This window comes from Mus caroli, unplaced genomic scaffold, assembly GCF_978045245.1.
Source record: "Mus caroli unplaced genomic scaffold, Mus_caroli_1 scaffold_13, whole genome shotgun sequence".
Lineage (NCBI taxonomy): Eukaryota > Metazoa > Chordata > Mammalia > Rodentia > Muridae > Mus > Mus caroli.
In genome coordinates, this window is record NW_028227268.1 from 27,850,841 (window position 1) to 27,873,493 (window position 22,653).

The 22,653-nt window shown below is 48.8% G+C and overlaps 1 protein-coding gene and 1 long non-coding RNA gene across 7 annotated transcripts; one reads left to right on the forward strand and one right to left on the reverse strand.

The window, feature by feature from the left end:
- Positions 1-21,710, forward strand: Mycbpap (MYCBP associated protein). Of its 6 annotated transcripts, none has more exons than XM_029483103.2 (19): positions 1-417; positions 7,995-8,122; positions 8,725-8,884; positions 9,026-9,129; positions 9,802-9,988; positions 10,236-10,351; positions 10,808-10,949; positions 12,497-12,612; positions 12,699-12,814; positions 13,218-13,329; positions 14,259-14,448; positions 14,817-15,004; positions 16,027-16,173; positions 16,721-17,104; positions 17,535-17,656; positions 18,347-18,462; positions 18,897-19,042; positions 19,216-19,386; positions 21,110-21,708. In XM_029483103.2, exons 1-19 carry the CDS (start codon positions 354-356, stop codon positions 21,209-21,211), a joined length of 2,811 nt encoding a protein of 936 aa, XP_029338963.1. In that variant the 5' UTR covers positions 1-353; the 3' UTR covers positions 21,212-21,708. The 6 variants fall into 6 exon arrangements, with proteins under 6 accessions (XP_029338963.1, XP_021033829.1, XP_029338961.1 ...); XM_021178170.3 differs by having other exon boundaries at positions 387-509; positions 21,110-21,710; XM_029483101.2 differs by lacking the exon at positions 1-417 and adding an exon at positions 633-741.
- LOC147001416 (uncharacterized) lies at positions 20,516-22,624 on the reverse strand. The gene is made up of 3 exons (XR_015044986.1): positions 22,516-22,624; positions 21,589-21,708; positions 20,516-21,232 (listed from the first exon to the last, which is right to left on the reverse strand). It is a non-coding gene; the product is annotated as an uncharacterized LOC147001416 (long non-coding RNA).
- Positions 22,625-22,653: the final 29 nt, after the last annotated feature.

Here is a 22,653-nt window from a genome sequence, read left to right on the forward strand (position 1 = left end):
AGTACATCTTTACTGGAGAACCAAAGGCAGCATGTCTATGCAAAGACCCCAAATCTGGGAAAAGTTTCACTGGCCTAGGAAGTGATGACTGATTAGTGGGCAGGGCAGATGGCAGGCCGGTGGAGGCGGAGTCTGGGGCACTTAAACTAGGAGAAGTAGTCAATGCATGGTCAGCCTGGTGTGAGATGAGGATGCCGGAAGCCTGAAGACTGGTCAGCAAGCGGTGACCCAGAGCAGAAACATCTGGGGAGTCTAGGTGGGAGATCCTATGGGCGGCCGAGGTTGCTACTGTCCCCATTCCAGTCACTCAGCTTCGGCCAGTTCCTACAGCAACCCTTTGTCAGGCTCAGTCGATGACGCCTTGGCGCTCTCTAGCGCCTCCTGTGACGTCAAGAGTCCGACCTGAGCATTCTCGGGGTCTGCGAACAAGCCTAAGGAGCCGCTTGCGGTGCGGGAGCGCGTCATGTTGAAGAAGATTACTGAAAGGCAGTCCCCGCCCAAGTTGCTCGGTGGGTGCGCGCCCCCCGCGCGGGGTGCTGGTTGCTATGGACGCTACGGCGGCCGCTTGAGGGCAGGATCGCGGGGGGGGGGGGGGGCTGCCGCGCTGCGCAGTCATCTTGGGGGCGGGAAGCGCAGGGCCAAGGCTGGTAACCCCGGGCGGCACCATGAAGGCCATCAAGAAGGAATCCCGTCTCAAAATGCCAACCAGCAAGATCCTGGAGAACGCAGAGAGCGTCAAAGGTTGGCCCTGGAGGCCTTGGGTGCTCAGGAAAAAACAAAACAAAACATACAGGGATGCTTGGGCTGGGATTAGGACGCAACAGATGCCAGGGAGGGTCACTGTAACCTTGGAGTACAAAACATGGGCAGAAATCTCAGAAGGGAGGCACAGGGTCCTGGTATTTGGTGGAGGTAACATGGCAAGTGAGGTACTAACAGAGAGCTTCCGGGGTCAGCGGCAGGGGACAAGCCTTGGACAGGACGAGTAAGAGAGCTCCAACTCAAATCATATATTATAGGGTGGTACAGATGGCAGACTCCTGGGATGAGATGCCAAAGAACCAGGGAGCACCTGATGAGGTTCTTGGGAATTGAAGCAGGGGTCACCTAAGAGTCTTGGGGGGGGGGGCAGGAATCCACAAGTAAAAATAACACCCAAAACTCTTAACTCCATTGGTTTCAGAGTGCTATTTACTTCTTACCACTTGGCCTTTCTAGCCTTGTGACAGATATCTAGTTTAACGTGGACTAACGTGGACTACCGTGATTGTTTCCATGGGCAACCACTCCCTTTTTTGAAAATTTCCAGCTGGGGATGGAACCCAGGGGCCCTGTGTATGCTAAGCAAGCATTCTGCGCCTGAGGTATCCCTTGCTCTGTTTTTTATTTATGGAGGTCTGACCTGTGCGGACACTGGTAGACACTGGGATTGTGATTCCAATCCTCAAGAAACCAAATCAAGACCAGGAGGAATAGCAACAAACTTAGCAGAGCAAATAGGACACCTATGGAAGTTATGGGTGCTCAGAGCTTCTGAACTAGGCCTGGGTTGGTAGATTTAGAGGGAAGGGTTTTCTGAAGTAGATGGCATTAAAGAAAAAGATAACTAAAAAAAAAAAAAAAAAAAAAAGGAAGGGCTTGCTTCCCTGGGCTCAGAGAGCAGTGCGAATTCACGGATCAATGAACATAGGATCCAGAGAACTCAGTGTGACAAGGCAGGGGCCAGACCATGAAAGGGCTTCCCATGCAAAGTCAGAAAGTCTTGGTGTGTGACCTTGCAGGCCCTGAGGGGACCCAGCCTCCTAGAGCTGGTACAGCACACAGTGAAGAAAGGGCAGGCCTAGAGTCAGTAGAATCCCCTTAGGAGGCTCAGAGAACTAATAAGACTCTAGTGGGTTTTTCTTTTTTTTTGGTTTGGTTTGGTTTTTTTTTTTTTTTTATTTGTCTTTCTCTTATGTCTCTTCATAGTATAAAAAGCTGGTACTGTTGGTGCTGTTTTATGACATACTTTTAATAGTTGAGAGAGAGAGAGAGAGAGAGAGGAGAGAGAGAGAAATCAGTTTCCTTTCTCAAGGGCAGCCAAGGGCTCTCCTGGCCATTGCCTCGTGCTCACCTACTTTCAGGGAGATCTTAATCAGATTTGAACTTTCTGCTGTAAACAGATCAAGGAAGGATTTTTTTTCACCGAGTGTTTGTTTTTAATAAGGCAAGGATTCAGTTTGTTAAATAGGCTTTGAGTTAAAAGCATACACCAGAGTGAGGAGGAAAAAAAAATTAAAATGTTTAACATGCAAGGTCCCTTGAACTTTTGGGAGGTAGCGTGCCTGCCTCCCCAGTGTCACGTGTCCAGCCCACAAGCATGATCTTTTAGCCTTGTGCTGTGTGTCTCTGAGTCTCTGATCTGTGAGCTTTATAAAGGCAATCAAACATATCTAGGAACCTGTTTAAGCGGCCTGAACTCCCCACTGAGTCCTGTGGCTCTCCTTGGCCTTGTTGCTAAGCAACCAGTAAATCAGATGCCCCTGGACCCCAAGACTCCAAGGACAGCTCTGCTCTTCCTGCCTTGGTCCCCCCAGCTCAACCCTGAAGTTGGTTTCCCAAAGATTTTCAGCTGAGGAACATTTGTGTAAGAAGTAGGGAAAAAAAAATCAGATCCCATCTCTACCCTGTCTGTTACTCGCCCTCTTCCTGACCCCTTAACAACTCTTGCCTAAGCTCCAACAGAAGTATCACCTGACTGTCCCATTCAAAGGGGCTGTGTCTGACCCCCTCAGCTGTCAGGACAGAGAAATGTTCACCAACAACCCTGTTAAGCTTGCGTTTCCAGAACAAAGCATATGGGCCTCAGGTTCAGGGTGGCCCTCCTTTAGCCTGTGTGGTCCTCCAGGACACTGGAGCTGCCCTCAATCTGAGGACTGGTCCTTCCTGACTGGTCTGCCTCCAGTCTGTCTATCTCAGTCACTGGATTGGTCATTCTGAAATGCCACTCTGAACACTCCACTCTCCTGTACTGGAGGGTCACATGCCTGATCTAGACTTCATTTCATATCCATTATGAAGATTATACATATATATGGTACTCAGTGAATTATCATCTCTGGCATAAACTTAATATATATATATATATATTATATATATATAACAATATATATGTATATATACACACACATGTATATGTATATATACATACACATACATATATATATACATACTTTTTACTGTTTGAAAGTGAAATCATTTTTGTATGTATATATTTATATATATTATATATATACACACACACATATATACACACTTACACAAAAATGGTGCTCAGTGAATTATCTCTGGCATAAACTTTATATGTATATATATATATATATATATATATATACACACACACACACATTAAAATACACATATACACACATTTTTTTGTTATTGTTGTAGTTTTGACTTGGGACAACGTCTCAAAGTCCCCATGCTCTGTTTTCCCTCATCTGGATCAGCAGCCCTGCTTCCCCAGCTGGCTTTCCGGTCATCATACTATACACACCTGCCACATTCAGCTTTGCTCATGCCACAGCCTTCCCTGGAACACCACTGTCTGCAGGTCCACCTCTGCAAAGCATTTGTTTCCTTCCAGCTCCTCCAGGTGGGGAAGCTGTCACTGCGCCACTATCCTGAGAACTTTCTTTTAGGTCTTCAACTCTGTTGATTGGCATGGTGGTTCTTTGAACATCCCATCTGACCTACTAAGTGTGATTTTTGGATGGTATTAACATTACCACTGTGTGTTTGTGTTTGCTTTGAGAAGAACCATATTGCAACCTTTCATACTACCTCCTCTGTCTTTTACAACATGGTAGAAGGTGCTTGGTGAGCCCGGCATTAGTAGCTTACACTTGAAAACCAGAGAACTGAAAAGCTGAGAAAGCTGAGGCAGGAGACTTGCCGTGAGTTCCAAGGCAGCCTGGGCTAGAAGGAGGCCTTGTCTGAAAAGAAAGCAAAACGACAAAAGAAGGAACTTGGCGGATAGTCTTGAGGACAGACCTCACTTTAGAAACACATGTGTTGGTCTAGTTAATCAAATACATACCATCCCCCGACTGTGTAGAGTGACAGCATTTATTGTGATGTGCTCAAGGTAGTTCAAACTTGAGGGCAGAGCTATCAAGGGCTCCTTTAGTCTCAACCAATCAGGGTCTGGGTTGCTCCCTGAGCATGGTGGGAGCTTTGGCCCCAGGAATCTTCAGCAGTGTTGAGTGCTTGTTATTTATATGTTTCTTCCAGTGATTCTATACCCATCAGTGGAAAGCACATTGGAGCTGTTTAGTCCCTAGGGAAGATGTAGACCAACCAAGGTGATGGGCAGAAGAAACAAATGTCCTGAAAGCATAAATAAACATTCTCTCCCTCCCTTCCTCCCTCCCTTCCTCCCCCTTTCTTTCTTTCTTTCTTTCTTTCTTTCTTTCTTTCTTTCTTTCTTTCTTTCTTTCTTTCTTTCTTTCTTTCCTTTCTTTCTTTCTTTCTTTCTTTCTTTCTTCTGTCTGTCTTTCTCTCTCCTTCTCCTTTTCTCCTTCTCCTCCTCCTCCTCTTCTTCTTCTCCTCCTCCTCTTCCTCCTCCTCCTCCTTCCTTCCTTCCTTTCCTTCCTTCTTTCCTCCTCTCTTCTTTCCTCCTTCCTTCCTTCCTTCCTTCCTTCCTTCCTTTCCTTCCTTCTTTCCTTCTCTCTTCTTTCCTCCTTCCTTTCTTCCTTCCTTCTTCTTTCTTTCTTTCTTTCTTTCTTTCTTTCTTTCTTTCTTTCTTCTGTCTGTCTTTCTCTCTCCTTCTCCTTTTCTCCTTCTCCTCCTCCTCCTCTTCTTCTTCTCCTCCTCCTCTTCCTCCTCCTCCTCCTTCCTTCCTTCCTTTCCTTCCTTCTTTCCTCCTCTCTTCTTTCCTCCTTCCTTCCTTCCTTCCTTCCTTTCCTTCCTTCTTTCCTTCTCTCTTCTTTCCTCCTTCCTTTCTTCCTTCCTTCTTCTTTCTTCTTTCTTTCTTTCTTTCTTTCTTTCTTTCTTTCTTTCTTTCTTTCTTTCTTTCTTTCTTTCTTTCTTTCTTTCTTTCTTTCTCTGTGCAGCCGTGGCTGTCCTGGAACTTGCTCTGTAGACCAGGCTGGCTTTAAACTTACAAAGATCTGTCTGGCTCTGTCTCCTGAATGCAGAGATTAAAGACGTGCACCACCACCACCCACCATGAAAACGTTTTTAAAAGCAGATCTTCATCTGGGCTGCCACCTGCTTTGATGTTTGTATAGGAGGGGAGAGAAGTATAAATCAGAATCTATGCCCATCTAGATGGGGGCCAATAATGTTAGCACTCAAGAGGCTGAGGCAGGAGGATGGCAATTTCCAGGCCAGTCTGGGCTTCAATAGGAAGAAAGAAAGCTAAATCAAAACCCAAGGCTGCCAGGAGTGGCGGAAGATCAGAGTGAAATGGGGTCAGACTGCTCAGCTCTGCGTGTGTCTCTGTGTGTGTACTTTGTGCAGAGATGCCCCTGAGCTGCTTCTGTGGAGGAGATGGATTTAAAGTTATGTTTGGAACGATTCTTCTTCTTTTAAAAACCACCTGCAATGTAGACATTTCCTTTTAAAAATAAAATACAGTTGGATTGTGTAAACCAAAGTCCCTGCCTTGATGTTGCGGTGGCGTGTTCTCTTAAAGATTATAGTACTTTGAGAAGCACTAGATAAAACCACCACGTTGTTCGAAGCACCCTGGCGACTATGATTAGGTTCTCCTTTGACTGTTTTGTATAGATGTTTACATCAAACCCTTCTCAACCAGAGAAGGAAAAGATGAAATTACTAACCAGAGAAATGAAGTGTACATCTGAAAGAGTTGAGCCACCTCTCTGGAGGCAGACAGAATGTGTCCTGGTGAAAGGGCCCACCCATGGCTGCCACTTATGTAGCATAAACTCTCATCTCTGCATTTTTTCTACAAGGCATAGGCCACTTCTGGCATCTCCAGCTGCAGTAGAGCCTTAAGTAATCTTGCCCTCAATCTTGGCCCCTGAGGCTGTCCCCCATCCCTGATACTGCCCCCAGGATAGGCTGAATTCACTCTTGCATGGATCACTAAGCTCTCTCTTGGTGATGTGACTCCTTCCTTCTGCCTTTCTGTTCCCCACCCCCACCTCACTCCACTCCAGTGATTTCACAGGGAAATGCTTTGAGTTCCAGAGGCTCTCCCTTCTCTGTCGACTCCAGGCTTCTCCACGCTGTTCCTTCTGGGAAGTTTGGTTCTCTGTGGGGCTTCTCTCTTTCTCTTCCACTCTCAGGAATATTACCTTTTTAAGGAATCTCCCACAGCCACCCCTTAGCCCAACTATTCTCCCACACTCACTCTGCCTGATTTTCTGGTTCCCTGTGGCTGTTTTCCTGCCCAACTGAAGCTGTTTTCTCTGGACCTCACTTGGGAAGACCTGGCTGGCCTGATTTCACACTATAGACCAGGCTGGGCTGAAACAGACATTCTCCTGCCTCTGCTTCCCAAGTGTTAAGATTAAGGTTTCTTTCTTTTTAAAAAGATTTCTGTATATGAATGCAGAGGGCGTCAGATGCCCTGGATTGGTGTTAGGAATGGTTTTGAGCTGACACGAGGGTGTTTGGAATCGAAACCCAGCTCCTCTGGCAAGAATAACAAGTGCCCAAAATCAGGACTTAAGGTAGTGGTTAAAACTGGCCTGGTGGCAGAGGCAGGTGGATTTCTGTGAGTTCAAGGTCATCCTGGTCTATACAGCAAGTTTTAGGCTAGTCTGGATGACAAAGTGAGACCCTGTCTCAAAAAGATTAAAAAGAAAAAGCCATTGTGTGTAGTAGCATACACCTGTGACCTCAGTACTTGAGAGATGGAGTCAGGATGGAGTCATCAGAGTTATCCTGGGCTACATAGTGAATATGAGGCCAGCCTGGGCTACATGAAAACCCTTATCTCAGAAAAAAAAATCAAAATTAATCAGGTGGTTGTAGCAGCACACAACTTTAAATCCAGCACTTGGGAAGCAGGGGCAGGCAGATCTCTGAGTTGGAGGCCAGCCTATCTACAGAGTGAGCCCCAGGATAGCCTGGGCTACACAGAGAAACCCTGTTTAGAAAAAAGGAATAAAATAAATTGGAACTACGTATGGTGGTACACACCTTTAAGTCTAACACTCAGAGGCAAGTGGATCTCTATGAGTTCAAGGGAACATAGTCTGCATTGTGAGTTCGAGGCCAGCCAGGACAATGTGGGAGGCTTTGTCTCAATTCCCTTGCCCTCCAAAAACCCACAAAAGTAAAAAATAGATGAAAGGAATCTGATATCTTCACCGGGAAGGCTAAGGAAACATGTTGTCTACTTGCCCTAATGCATCGGGCGCCACAATCTCAGATCTTGGGTATTTTGTTTCTTTTATGAATTTCTGAGTTCAACCCACTGATAAGGAAGCTATATTTGTATGACTGTGCCCAGGAGATTGTGACGATAACATTGACATACCAGTTGGGAGCAATTCTTTTAGTCCAGCTTCTTCTTTTTGTTAAGTGGAAGGCAGGGACAGAGACGGTGAAGCGATGTGACACAAGGTAAGGTCTTCCGACTTGAAAGTGCCACGGTGTGAAATGGACCACATTTCTATTTCAGCTCTGACTATAGCCATCCAATTGCTAAGGGAATCCAAGGGCAGTCGGTAGGAGAGAATTCCCATCACTTCAGACCACTGGGACAGCCTCTGCTGTTCTGTTCTGTCTAGGTGGCTGTCTTGACCCCTGCCCTGCTCCCCCCCCCATGCAGTTTAATATAGATTTATTTACTTGAACCAAGGGCTCACTATTGTTTGTTGTGCTGGGAAAAATTGCACCCAGGGTGTGACTAACCCGCACATGCTTGCTAGGCAAGCGCTCTACCACTGAGTTGCATTCTGAGCTCTCAACCTGTCTTGTGTATGTAGTAAGATATGCCGAGAGCTCTTGGGACCTATCTCTTTGCTTCTCTCCAGAAAAGAAGCGGGCGAAGGCACCTGAACAGCCCACTCCCCCCATTCAGGAAGAGCCTGAGCCTGTCAGCAATGTCTTACAAGGAGATGACATTCTTGCCTTGGCCATTAAAAAGGAAGACTTGAGGAAGGTAAGGCCAAGGGCCAAGGATGGCACAGAGCACCCAGCCGTGTTCACGGGTCACCTCTCCATTGGCTTCCCGATCCCAAGGAGTCACTAATACCATGCCAAATAAATAAATAAATAAACAAACAAACAAATAAATAAATTCCACCAAATATAAATTCTTTCCCTTTAGCATCTGAAAGAATTTATGGCAAGTTAGGTTTTCACATTTCTGAGATTCTACCAGAGCCACAAAATAGTGAGCTGCCTTGGGGGCAAGTGTTATCATACCCATCCCATAGACGGGCAGGTAAGTTCGATCGTCATAGATAAAAATGAGCACGAGGCTGCTGAACTCCAGCCCTTTCCCTTACCTGTCTGTTGCTCTTACTTTAGTCTGCCTGGACAAGCCAGGTGTCATTTTATCCCCCTCCAGCTTACTCCTAAGTCTCAGGTCTGTCACACAGGCATTTCCAGGACAGGATGTATGGATGGATCTGGGGAAGCTGACTAGTCAGCCCTCAGGAATCCTACCAAGAACAGAGGTGTGTGTATGTGTGTGTGTGTGTGTGTGTGTTCTTCCTCTTCTCCCCAGATTGCATTCTCCTCAGCTCTGTTTTGTTTTAGCAACATGTTCCTCAGTTTGAAGAAACAGGAGAAAAGCCTGTGGTCACACAGAAATTTATCATCCGTAAGCTCAAACCGAAAGACTCTAGCAAAAGGGTCTACCACTTGGTAGCACATCCTGCTACTCCAGACGCCGCCACCAAGCCTCTGGACTACTCCGGTATGGGCTCTATTGTAGTCTTTGCATTCCCGGATGGGTCTTGAAACCACTCCCACCCCTCTTGTCCATCAAACAGCTGCTCTGTGTGTGGCTCACAGCGTCTGGTTCTCCATCTCTCTTCCCCCTTCACCACCTCCCCAGGTCCTCATGACAGCTTCTTAAGCAGTGGCCAGATCCTCCCTCACCAGATCTTGGGGAGTCTCCAGGACTTTAAAAGAATCGCGGTTGCTCGAGGGAACACCCAGGTTTGTTTGTTGTACAGAGCTATGTGGCTGAGAGAAGTTGCTGAAGCTATTTACTCTCTGTAGAGTCAAAGGGTGTGTGTGTGTGTGTGTGTGTGTGTGTGTGTATGGAGATGGGGGTACTGGAATAGGATTCTAGAGCTAGGTCGGTCTCTGGGCCTAGATGATAAGGGGCCCTTTGGGAGGCAGTTGCAAGTCCTAGAAGCCAGTCACTAATAGACAGCTTTAGCTGATTTACTAGAAGGAACTCAGAGCCTGCCTTGTGAAACTCTGGGTAGACTGAGCCCCACAATGAAGCAGAGCTCTGGCCTCACCTCCTCAGTCCCCTTCTTTGGAGACTGGATTGCTGAGGTGCAGGCTGGAGGGAAATGACCCCCACTGGTCCCCATGTTACCTTCCTTCCTGCCACATAGTTCTTTGGCCTCAGAGCCTTCACTTCAGTTAGGCAGGGTACTAAGGGCCCAGCTATTCAGGAGGAAGTCATCAATTGCGGAGAAGACGGCTACCCTGAAGGATGCTGAGTTTTCTGGGCAGAGGGGACTGTCAGCATCCCTTGGGCCCTGGTTTGTTTTCTGTCACTTGCCCATCCTATGGTCCTGAAGAGGAGGGGTTCTTAGAGCTGGACAGAAACCAGAACCTGGGTCAGCATCTCCTCCTCTCCCTTGTTCTTTCCAGCTGGCTAAGCTGATTCACATCCAGCCCTGCCTGATGACCCTCATCTCAGCCAAAGAAGAGCCAAAGCCAAAGCCCCCCAAGGAGGAGAAGAGACCTTCTCCATGGGCCCCACCTCCTCAGCACAACTTTCTAAAGAACTGGAGACGACACATTGCCTTGCGGAAGAAGCAACAGGAAGCTCTCAGCAGTGAGCTGAGCCCACTAGGGACCTGCCAGGGTCCCTCCATCAGGCACAGAGGCTCTTCTGTGTCTTCTCTCTCACCCGCCCAGACTCCCACTAACTAGCCTTTGCACCATGACAGCTTCTGGCTTTCAGGTCTCAGTGGGTTCTGAAACGAGCCAGGGAGTGGGCCACCCAATTCAGAGTGTGAGAGCTTGTGTGTTCTGTTTTTGGTACCATGATCACAGTCTTCCTTCCTTCTCTCCCGCTCTAGAGCACCTGAAGAAGCCAGCCAGTGAGCTGTTGATGCATACCGGGGAGAGCTACAGGAAGATCCAGGAGGAGCGCGAGGTCATTGACCGTGCGCTTCCTACCCAGCATGACGGAAAAGTGAGGCCACTGTTCCCAAGTACCCCATAGAATGCACATGATGACCAGTGTCAGCTTGTCTCCAGTTACACAGTTGGGGAGAAGATAGCCTGTCTATTACCAAGCAGTATCAAACCCCTGGGATCTTACCTTATCTCATCTTCCAGGACTACTCACTTTTAATAATTCAGCCTGTGGTGGTCTCTGGTAGTCAGTTTATTATAAGAGTCTTCATGTGTCTAAAGGTTTATACTCCAATCTTTGGTCTAACCAAGGACAAAGAACTGTGCCATGTTTTGGTACATCAGTGAGTTCCTGGGCTGGGACCAGCTCACCCCATCTTTCTGGCATCTTGAGAACAAAACATTGTTGAGTGCCCACTCTTCTGCCAGTGGGACCCAGTGGATGCCCCAGTGAGTCTCTGACTGTGGTACTGAGGGGGTGACCTCACTGCTCTGTCCTCATCTTGTCTTTAAGGCAATCAGTTGGTTCTGGAGTCCACTGGAATACCTGGGTGATGAGAAGACAGGTCTTCTCATGACCAAAAAGAAAACTCAGCGTGGTCTGGTGGAACCCATCACACACATCAGGAAGCCGCTCTCCATCCAAGTGGAGACTGGTGAGAAGCAGGGCCTGTAGGCTTATATTTTTCAAAACCTACTTTAATAAGTGTACCTAAATGCTTTAACCTCCCTTCTAGCCCACCACCCATCAGAGGGAGTGGAAAGGAAAGATTAATAATAGGGCAAAGGAGGATGTGGACCTGTTCAGAAATAGTTCTTTGATGTGAATACGATCGGCCTTGTCAGGATATCAGCAGTTCAGTTCACACAAATCAGCAGTGGTAGCTTCATCCACTCAAAAACACCATTCACAAATCAGCAATGACAATTCAACCAGAGGAAACCGCGAGACTCTTTGGCAAGAGGCCACCGGAACACCACTGGAAGTTCTTTGGTGATGTTTCTATGAAATCATGACAAGTGATGACCAGCAAAGAGTGGGAAGGCGAACCAATACCACACAGCACCGTCCACGGTCTGTTGGGTTATATTTCTACCCTTTCCAAACATCACATGTTCTCTCAAACATCTGCTCTAGCACAACATCACATGTCCTTTTCCCAGGCTGCTTCCAGAAAAACACCACATGTCTATTCTCAGCAAAACATCCTCACAGGTGTCTGCTTCAGCAAAAAATGTCCTCTCATAAGACAGTTTCTAGAAAAACATCACGTGACTCAACTGTGTCTCCAAAGAAACTAGAAATGTCCACTTCGGGGGCCCAAATCTGTTAGCTCCTTGTGCCTGGTGCTGGAGGCAGGGTAGTGTGGAGGTGGTTCAGCATGACTCTGGCCCAAATCCTGCTTCACTTGGCTTTGAACAAGTCTCAGAGTTTACCTGGGTTCTAGTTCATACCTCAGTGAAACTGATAGAAGTGACAAGGGAGGCCTGGTAACTAGGATCCTGGGCATAGAGCTTTCACCAGCCCCATGTACCTCTTGAGTCCCTGGAACATGACTTAGTCTGTATAGGAATGAGCTGACAGTATAGAACAATTTGAGGAGGAAAATTTACTTTTTATGTTGATTGCGTATTGGAGTAATCATCTTCATATATGGAGTTTGATAAACCATGCTAAAGTGAATCTCACCTAGAGCCGTTCTACCATTTCAGCATGCATCTGGAAAATTTGAAAGGACACATGTGGCTTGCATGTGTGGTTTATATTATATACCCATGGGTTAGCCATACTTTAGAGCCTGCCAGTCTGCTGCTTGGAATCACATCGCTGCTGTGCTGGCTTTCTGAATTTCTATGAGTTATTTGTCTCCTATTGCCCTTGATTTTATAGCATAAGCATGGTGAGAGAGTTAAAGGAGACATTTGCATTCAGGGGTTCTGGCTCCTTGCTAAGACTCAACAGGGGGTAGTTGCTGTTGTTACTGTAATCCGAAGGTCTAGCCATCTGGTAGCTGATTTTGTAGGATTCCTATATAGCATTGCTAAGGAGGTACAGGACCAGAGAGCTGAAGTAGAGCTGCCCCTCAGAAACCGTATGCATTCCCCCAATCCTTCTCAGAAGTGCCGCTGGGATTGGTGATCTCAGGACCTTTGGGCAAGCATGGCAGCAGCCTGGGCTGAGGCTCTTCTAACTCCACTCTAGGATTACCAGCCCAGAAGGATGCTTGGTACCGCTACACCTGGGACCGGAGTCTGTTTCTGATCTACCGACGCAAGGAGCTCCGGAGTATCATGGCAGAGCTGGATTTCAGCCAGCAGGTTGCTAATGCCTTCATACCCGATCCCAAGGTGCCTTAGGTGACACCTGCCAACCAGCTCATATTCCCTCTCTCTACTCCTCTTAGGATATCGATGGCCTGGAGGTGGTGGGCCATGGGAAGCCCTTCTCATCTGTCACAGTGGAAGAACATTTGCCGTCTGAAAAGATCCAGAAGAGCTCCTCGGAAGACACAGTATTTCTGTGAGTCTGAGCCCCAGGGGGAGAGGCTGGAGAACATGCTACCCTTGTCCCCACCAGTGTCCGAGGGCGGGCTTTTCTTTCTGTAAGCAAAATCAGAGTGGCTTCATTCCAGCCTGGCCAGTAGCTGTCCCCCTTTCCTTTAGCCTGTTCCTACATCTCTGCCAGCTATCTGCTGTCATATTCTTCCTCCCCACAATTGGATCCTAGTGGGGGTTACCCAGACATTACTATGCTACTTAATGTCCCCATACTCCCCTAGAGCCCTCCGAAGCTATGCATAGAGAATAGCCCCGGAGGGAGACTTTAAGGAGACTCAGCAGACTGATTGGCTCTCTGTGTCCACGGTCCCAAGTGATGTGACTGCCCAGCCTCCAGGTAAATAAATAACTGGCTTTTCTTACAGAGACTCCTTGACCAACCTCTCTGACATGGTCCCCATGCCTATCCTCGGCCCTTCGCTGCTGTTCTGTGGGAAGCCAGCTTGCTGGGTCAGAGGCAGTAACCCTGTGGACAAGGTAAATGGCCTCTTGGGCCTCACACGCTTGCATGGGTGCGGCCCCAAGGTGACCGAGATAGTCACGAGGAGTCCACAGCTTCTGATTTGTGTTATCTGATCACACATTCCGCACGCCTGAAAATGGTAACCGCAAGCACTAACTCAGGCAGAAGTGAGGTCACAAGGCTCAAAAGATCATTGGCTGGGCAGTAGTGGTGAACACCTTGAATCCCAACATTAGGGAGGCAGAGCTGGGTATGTGTGTGGGAGTAGTATCTCTGTGAGTTTGAAGCCAGTCTGATCTACAGAGTTAGTTCCAGGACAGCCAGGGCTACACATCTTGAAAAAACTTGTATATGTATGTAATATGTATGGGTACAGGCATATGTGGGCATGTCCAAATATGTATGAGCACGTGTGTGTGTGTGTACCAGTGTACATGCACTCCTGTGAACATGTAGCATGTATGGTTGAATAGGGTGTCTTCCCCTTTCACTTTCCACCTCAGTAGGGTCTCTTACTGAACCTAGAGCTAATGTTTGGGTTAGTCTAGCTAGCCAGCTTGCCCCAGGGATGCTGTCTCTACCTCCTGTGTGCAGGCTGCCACACACTACTGGCTTCTGGAGATCAGATCTCCATTCAGTCTTTGGGCTAGAAAATTTACCTCTGAGTCATTACTCTAATACCAGTTCTAGAACATTCTTCAGATGCTAAGGAGTAGAAAGGAACACCGGGTAAAAAATATTTCTCTTCTTAGTATTGATGATAACCTCAGAGACAATTATCAGGAGAGTCTGACACCACTCAAGGTGACTAAGCTCAGAGGATCAGAGTGAACAGTGGACTTTCAGAGAAGTCATAGGAAACGGGGGGGGGGGGGCGGTGAGTTGGTCACTCCAGGGCAAGACCTCTAGCCAAGACACTCCTTAGACCCTCTTCCTCCCACAGAAAAACATCGGAATTGGTGTCCGCCTGACATTTGAAACCCTTGAAGGGGAGAGAACTTCCTCAGAACTGACTGTGGTCAATAACGGCACGGTGGCCATTTGGTACGACTGGCGAAGGCGGCCCCACCAGGATTTTTTCCAAGACCTAAAGCAAAACAAGACGCAGAGGTTTTACTTTAACAACCGGGAAGGTATCCTGAAGTTCCCCTTCTTGCCGGCTCAGTGACTGGTGCATCCCCATGTTTAGTTAGTATCCGGCACATCCCCTCCTCCTCTCATTATGTGTATGGTCCACTATGTCTGTTGAACTCTTGAGAGTGCAGGGGAGGGAGCAGCCTCAGGGAGCACAGACCTGGGGTGGGGATGCCCAGCCATCCCTTGATTGACCCGAGCTTCCCTAGCTCTCCATTCAAAAGTCACACAGACCTGGAAACCTTATGCTCCTGAGAAGCCAGGACAATGGTCGCCAGATGTGGGCCACTGTGGTGCACTTTTATAACCAGGTTGGCATCTCAGCCAGCTCCTGCTCCACAGCAGCCTCTGCCTCTGTCTCTCCCAGGTGTGATTCTGCCCGGGGAAACCAAACACTTTACCTTCTTCTTCAAGTCTCTGAATGCTGGCATCTTCAGGGAATCTTGGGAGTTTGGGACCCACCCTACGCTTCTGGGAGGTGCTGTCCTTCAGGTCACCCTCCATGCCATCTCACTAACCCAGGACATTTTTATGGATGAGAGGAAGTTGTTGGAGGTAAGAGACTCAGAACCCAGCACACGGGTTTCTCTGCGGCGGATGATGTGTGCACTGGAATGGAGTCTCTTATCTTAAAGAGGTGACCTTTCTCACCACACAAACTGATAACTACTCTTGCTTAGCAAATACCACCCAGGCCTTTATGATGTCGAAGATGGGAGGGCAGGACAGCAAGTGACCATACCTAGCAACCCCCAGTTAGAAGGGAGGGGATGAAACCCTGGGTGTCCCAAGTGGAGCTTTCACACTGGGGCTAGGAGTCTCAGGGAGAAGCCAGAGACCTTGCAGTGGGACTGTGTCTCGTTCGTTCACTGCTGTCTGCTACTGTGCTGTGGTGTGGGGCTGGTCTGACAAGACTTCCAAGCCAGAGACAATGATTTAAATGACCAGCCTTACTACCCTTCACCATAAGCAGCTCCCAGCGGAGTTCGAGGTGAGAGCTGGGGGGCTCTTTGTCCTTGTTCAGTCTCAGTGTGGCCTTCTTGGGCCATGCTTTTGTGGGACTCTGTGCAAAGCTAGGTTTTAATGTGGTACCCTACACATAGCTGCCTGTCTCAGGCTGGAGACTTAATCAGATTGTGACCTTGATTAAGATGGGGTTCCCTGTATTTGCTGACCCTAGGACCCATGTTTGGAAGGTCTGGGTTTCTATGACACTCACTGTGTGACCAGTGTGTGACCTGGCCAGAGAACATTTTACTACTGCTCTTAAAGGTTCCCAAACTATGAACTTTGTTTCCATCCCTCCTTCTCGTTGGGGGTATTGGAGGCTCCAAATCCAGTGTAGGAGTGGCTCTCCTCTGAGATTGGCCTCTGCTGGATGCCTTTACCTTTTTGAGGGGAACGCACAAGTTTGAAGAGACCTGGAGATTTTTGAGTCTTGAGATATTAGGTGTCTGCGTAAACCAGAGAGACTAATATCCAGGCAGGAACCCAGACCCTCCACGATAGTGTTCTGACTCTATCCTTGGGCAGTTGAGAGCCTAGGCTGCCACCTTACACCATCTTTCCTTTCCCAGAGAAAGCTGGCTGCCCACGAGGCCATCACCATTGCTCAGAGCGTGCTGCAGGAGTTACTGAGGGGCATCTCCACGCCAGAGCGCACACCATCCCCGGTGGACGCATATCTCACTGAGGAGGACTTGTTCAACTACAGGAATCCTAGGGTATGTAGGTATGGGCTGGCCCCCGTGCCCTCTGGCTACCTGGTAGTAGCAAACCCTTACTCGCTGGAAGCTGTGTGAGCATCTTCCACGAGAAACTCACCTCCTCACAGCAACCCTAAGAGATAGAGTGTGATTTACATCCCTATTTATTTCCTAATAAAGGCCCAGAGAAATTAAGGAACATGCCCAAGATAGTTTATAAGTGGGTGGTTGCTTAGTGGAGCCAGAGAACCACGTACTTCTTCATTTAAACCTAGCCTTTCTTAGAAGGCCCAGATGCATGTGCAAATACACTGATGAACACACACGCATGCACGTGTGCGGGGGGGGGGGCAGAGGGAGGGAGGGAGGGACAGAGAATGAGAGAAAGGGATTTAAATTGAAGATGCAGGTCGAAGAGGAAGTAGGCGCTCCTCTCCGTCCTCCACTGGCAGCTTCTCCTCTGCCTTTTTGTCCTCAAGGCAAAGGGAGAACTCACAGTGACTGGCATGGGGTTTGGGATGCTCCCTCCCCCTCACTGGTATCTCCCTCATCTTGGCTGCTGCAGTTGCATTACCAGCATCAAGTGGTGCAAAACTTGCACCAGCTGTGGCAACAGTACAGGAAGGCCAAGGCAACCCAGAAGGAAACCTCCAGCCTCAGAACTCCAGTGCCGTTACTGTTGGTGGAGAAGGCCTCAGGTTCGATAAGCCCCAGGAGCCTGGAGTCCTCACAGCTGTCACCGCATCAGGAGCCGGACATGGCCAGGAAGTCTCGGGACTCCTTCCTGTCTCCGAAGTCTAGCTTAGGAAGGAAGAGTGTGGCACGGAAGAGCATTATGGAGGAGCTTCTGGTGGAGGAGGGTCCGGACAGGGAGACTCCCCGGCGCCCCTGGGCTCTGAAAAGCCTTCCTCCGCCTAAGTGGAACCTGTGTCTAGAGGACTTCAGACAGGTGACCCTGTGACTCTTAAGGGGTTGATAGAGAAGGGCCCTGAATATGGGGCTTCTTCCTGGAGCCAGTCCGGGAGGTTTCAGCAACTCATCCCCTTGTCCCATGCGCATATAGATAAAACCTGAAGGTCCAGAAAAAGCAGTCTCTTGAGTCAAAACATTTTTTTAAATATATATAAATATATATATATACACACACACACACACAAAACGGGCTTCTGTGAAAAATCTTGAAGAACGAGGTTCATGGGAATAGATTTCTGCAGGAGGTCACAGGCTCCCATAGAAGGCATCTTCTGTAGACTCCATTGATTCTGGTTCCTGGCCCTGTGGCACGTAACCAGGCTTAGAGATTGCTTAGAGAACACGGGGGACCCTTGGAGTTCTGCTGCAGAATGGTTGACCATGGTGTCCCGTGACCCCCTAACTAGGCAGTGATGTCCTTCCCCGAGGAGCTCCAGAGAGAGGACGCCCTCATCCAGCTCAACAAGGCGGCAATGGAGCTGTGTCAGGAGCAGAAGCCACTGCAGTCGGACCTCCTATACCAGATGTGGTAGGTACCTTCTAGGAGAGCAGCGCAGATCTCCTTCCCTTGGTAGCACCTGGCCAGGGGCTTCCAGGGCTCCATAGGCTCTGCAACCCTTGAGCTCAGGATGCTAAGAAACATTGTAAACATCTCATACTCTAGAAGCTGCCATAGCAGCTCTGACAGCTCGCTGCCAGCTGCTTCTCCCGGTAGGCAGCCACAACAGTACAAATAGTTTGTCTTTTTTTTTTTTTTTTTTTGCCCTCTTCCCCTGTTGTTCCTTCTCCATGAGTGGAAGAATTGGGAGGGGGCGGGGGGAGAAAGCAGGACACTTGAGGAGTCAGGGAGCCTCGCAAAAATGAGTCACCTACCCATTGCCTGCTTGGGACTTGCACACTCTCAGCAGTCACAGGCCAGGAATCACGGGCAAGGTTCAGCCCTTCCCATGGAGCTGGACCCAAGTCTAACCATCACTCCAAGCTGGAATTTAGACTCTGAAGCAAGACTGAGTTCATCCCAGTCTCTTCACCACAGGGAAACCAGATTCCAACTTGAACGCTTACATAGCGTCAGGGAGGGCTGACTGCTGGCAACATGACATGGCATTCGAGTGGTAGTTCCTGGCACTAGAGTCTTTAAAGGGAGGCATCCGAGCCTCCAAAGGTTCAAGGACAAAGGAAGAGTGATGACTTTTCTCCAGTGTATCTTTTCCTCTAGTTTGCAGCTGTGGCGAGACGTGATTGACAGCCTGGTAAGCCAGTCCCTGTGGCTAAGAAATCTTCTGGGCCTGCCTGAGAAGGAGACGGTTTATTTAGATCTTCCAGACGAACAAGGTCAGACATTGTGAGGTCTTACCTCTGGGTAGCCTTTTCCAGCCTCTGCCCTGATGGCAGTAGTACTCTGGCTGTTTGTCTGCTTATAATAGGTTCTTGACTAAGCTCAAGGTGGTGGGGATCATCCATCCTGTGTGGCTGAGATTTGAGACTCGGATTGGACCTTGGTGCAGACCCCTTGTTTAGCATGTTGAGTTCCAGAGACTTTAAATATAGCGGAGTTGGGACTCGAACCTTTATCTCACTTTTTGTTCCATAAAGTCCAGAACTCGAGAAAGTTCTCCTCTTCCTCTTAGCTCTTTCTGATCTCAGAGAACCTTTTGCAGGGATTCTCCTAAAGCCTCTGAGAACAAGTTTTCATCATCCCCCAGCTTTACCTGTGCATAGGTCTGTGGTATAGGCCTCGTGCAAGTCTTCCACTTTCCCCCTCTTAGGTCAAAAATCCCCTCCAGTCACAGAGTCGAAGGTGACAGGTGGGAAAGCTGGGAAGGAGGATCGGAGAGGGGGCGCACAGGAGAAGAAACAACTGGGTACCAAAGACAAAGATGATAAAAGGGGTTCCAAGACACCAGGGAAAGAGGTTATGTAGGGGTGTGGTCTGCACCCTGGATGGGGCTGGGAGTGGGGGTGTCATGGGAAGGGGGCGGTTACTCCAGCAAAACACATAGCTCTCCAGGAGAACTGCTGGGGAGAGAGCATCAGACCTCCCTTAGGAGCCAGTGAGGTCATGTGTGTCTCCGTTTTTCCAAGCAGGACCGCCCGAATAGCAAAAAACTGAAGCCAAAAGATGACAAGAAAGTGGTGAAGTCTGCAAGCCGGGACAGGCTGCTCTCAGAAGATCCGACCCCTGACAGCACAGCACCTTCCCAGGAGCCCATAGACCCCCTGGTCATGGAGAAATATACCCAGCGGTTGCACGCTGAGGTGAAAGAAAGAGGGGGCAGCCATACCTTCCTGCTCTCACACCTGCATTGATCATTCCTCTATATTCCGCCCAAAGAGAACCTGCTAGAGAGAGAGAGAGAGAGAGAGAGAGAGAGAGAGAGAGAGAGATGAAGGTTGGCCAAAGAAGGATTCCTTAAACAGAAGAAGCAGCTGAGGCAGCAGAGAGAGTGGGCCAACAAAGTGGCAAGGAAGAGAAGCAGTAGACAGGGCATGCGAGGGAGTGGTCAAGAGACTTTGCTGGCCCATGGAGTTTTCTCTGCATGACAGAAGTCATGCAGAATTCTGCATTGAGAGCAATACAGTCTGAACTTAGGCTTTTGAGGGTAGCTCTAGCTGTCTTTTGGAAAACAGACTCCTGGGAAGCGAATAGGGGGTGAAGTCTTTCCCTTTCTAAAGCTGCTTATACCTGCCCTCAGGCACACACTGGCAGACAGCTTTCTTGGGAGAATCCCAAGTAGGATTGGCTCAGTGCTCTTTCTGTTGCTATAACAAAATGCAACAGACCAGGTGATTTGTAAGAAAAGTTTATTTTGGGTCACGGTTCTGTTAGCCAGAAAGCCCGGGCGTGGGGGCTCAAGGGAGAGCCTCGTGTTGCTTCAACTCATGGTAGAAAGATGCTGAAGGGGCAACTGGGCATGTGTAGAAGGTGCAAGGAAGGGTCATGATTTCTGACAACCGCTAGGACTCATGGATATGAAGACATTCAAGTGACCTGTGAGGGTGGGGCCCTCCTGATTCAAACACTTCTTTAAGGTTTCCAGACTTGCCAACACTCACACTGGGAGCAGAGTTTAACATGAGCTCTGGATGTTCCCAAAAGCTAACAAGTGTGTGAATCTGCTGAGCAAACATAGTCATGGTCTGGTCCTAAGCAATGGGTCCTTAGAGACTCCCCGTGGGTCATCTTGGTCGGTGGTTTTTTTTTTTTTTTTTTTTTTTTTTTTTTTGGTTTTTCGAGACAGGGTTTCTCTGTGTAGCCCTGGCTGTCCTGGCACTCACTTTGTAGACCAGGCTGGCCTCGAACTCAGAAATCCGCCTGCCTCTGCCTCCCGAGTGCTGGGATTAAAGGCGTGCGCCACCACGCCCGGCTTGGGTGTTTTTTTGGGTTTTGTTTTGTTGTTGTTTGTTTGTTTGTTTTTTTGAGGTGTGGGGGAGGTCTAACAAAAGCATGTTCAGTATGTCAGCATATCTAATAGGGATGCTTCATCTTTCACGGATAAGGCATTTGTGGATCTAGGCTTACATTACTGGATATTGTGGGACTGCCATACCCTCAGGTCTCATTTGACCAGAAGTTCTGTTGGATGCTGCCAGTGACATCAGTGAGCTTTCTGATGGCTGACGGGGCCCAGAAAGGAATCACAGGGCCCTGGGGACTCTGGAGTGTAAACCCCTCTTTCAGCTTATACTAAGAGTCGATTTTCTTAGGCTGTGTGGTCTAGCTGCAGTAGAGGGCTCCGTCTTGGAAGCTCCAGTATGTTGATCTATGATCTTACAGGAAGGAGAGTTGGCTTCCGGAAAACCAATACAGAACTGGGAGTGAGCCCAGGCCCACTCCAGATCTGAAAACAATTAACATGCAGCAGGTCTCGGAGCAACTTCGGCGTTTCTCTCTCCATCTCGTCTCTCTTAGCAAGACTGATACATTGGTGCCTGCAAACCGAGCAAACCTTGGCCTCTGATGGCTATCCCTCTCTTCCAGGTCTATGGGTTGCTGGACCACCTGGTGACAGACGTGATGGTCCTGGCTGATGAGCTCAGCTCCACAAAGAATGTTGAAGAGCCTTTACGTTTTTGCAGCTGATTCTTGGACCCACGCTTCCTCCTGGGAAAGTGGTTTGAAAAAAAAAAAGTCAATAAACAATCTTTAGGTTCCTACCATTTCCATTTCCATTGTGCCTCTGGGAATGCTGGATCTCAACGGCATCAGGTGAAGGTCTAGGTCCTCCTGTATCCCACCTGCTCACACGTGCAGTTCTCAGAGCCACCCACACCAGAGAGGTGATGATTAAGGGATAAGCAGAAGAGTTAGTGGGTGGTGGCAGGGCAAGGAATGAAGTCAGGTGACAGGACAGATGGCCTTTCATAGCAGTTCCCTGCCTCAGGCCTAGACTTTCAGGGCCATGCTTCCTGAAGCCAACTCAAGTGAGGGACTAGGGAGAGAAGCAGAGATGACGAGACCTGACTGTCTGAAGCCTTCTACTTCAGCACCCTCCTCATCCTTCAAGATGGCAAAGATGGCACCTGTCAAGCTCTTTAAACCCGGCAGGAACTGGGGCTGAGCTCACACCCACCCCAGATCTGAAAAGAAACACAAACAAAGGCACAACTCTTTGCTGTACTCCAAGAAACTCTCACAAGTACAGTTTTCCTCTTCCCATTCATTCCCTTTGGGGATCCTTGTCCTAAGCCAGAAGTTAATACTTGAGGCTCTGGTCTGCTAGATCCCTTCCTCCAGTCAACTCATCTGGCTCCGGAGCCATTTTTCTGCTATGGGACACTGAAGCAGCAAGGTTGTGGGTTCAAAATCAACCTGAGCTGCATGATGACTCTGAGGCCAGCCTGGGCAATGTTGGGGTGGGGAAGGGGAGGGGGGACCACGACGTTTCAAAACAACAAAAACAGCTTGAAGAATTCCTACTCCTTCCTGGAACAAAGGAATGTGGGACTGTGGAGTAGGTGAAGAGTAACAGCTGGGAAAGCATGCACTGCCTGCTCAGATCATCCCGGGGTTTCTGTTGAAACGACTGTAAACTGGTTAGGCTGGGGGTCTCTGGGAGCAATGGAGGAGTGAGGGAAGCCAGTAGCCAGGGACGCTAGAATTCATACTGAGCTTCCTAGCCGTCAGCACTTTGTATGTAAGCTATGGAAAGAGGTTCAGGGCAGGTAGGATCCTCCCGGGAGTTGGAAAGGCAGAGTCCTCAGGCCCCTTGGAGAGGCTGGGGAAGCCAGCTGGGAGTAGGTAAAGACCAGCCCCAGGGAATGTTCTGTCTTCTGCTTTAATGTCGTCCGGCTAGGAAGGTTAAGGCTTGGGATAGGTATTGGAGTGGCCTCCATTCCCACCCTCACCTACTTCTAGCAGAGGAGGTAGGGGAAAGGTTAACTCACTTGAAGGGTGGGAGTGGATGAACTCCAGCTCTGTAAACCTCTGGGGTCACCGGCTGACAAACAGGCCAGCCTCCTCCCCCAAGGCACCGCCCGGCAGACAGCAGGAAGGGGTTAAACACACCCGCCCGCCCGCCCGTC

Coding starts and splice junctions, on each gene's coding strand:
- Mycbpap (XM_029483101.2), top strand. CDS start 666: ATGAAGGCCATCAAGAAGGAATCCCGTCTCAAAATGCCAACCAGCAAG. Junction 8,885..9,025: donor CAAGCCTCTGGACTACTCCG/GTATGGGCTCTA, acceptor CCACCTCCCCAG/GTCCTCATGACAGCTTCTTA. Junction 19,387..21,109: donor CCCAGCGGTTGCACGCTGAG/GTGAAAGAAAGA, acceptor CCTCTCTTCCAG/GTCTATGGGTTGCTGGACCA.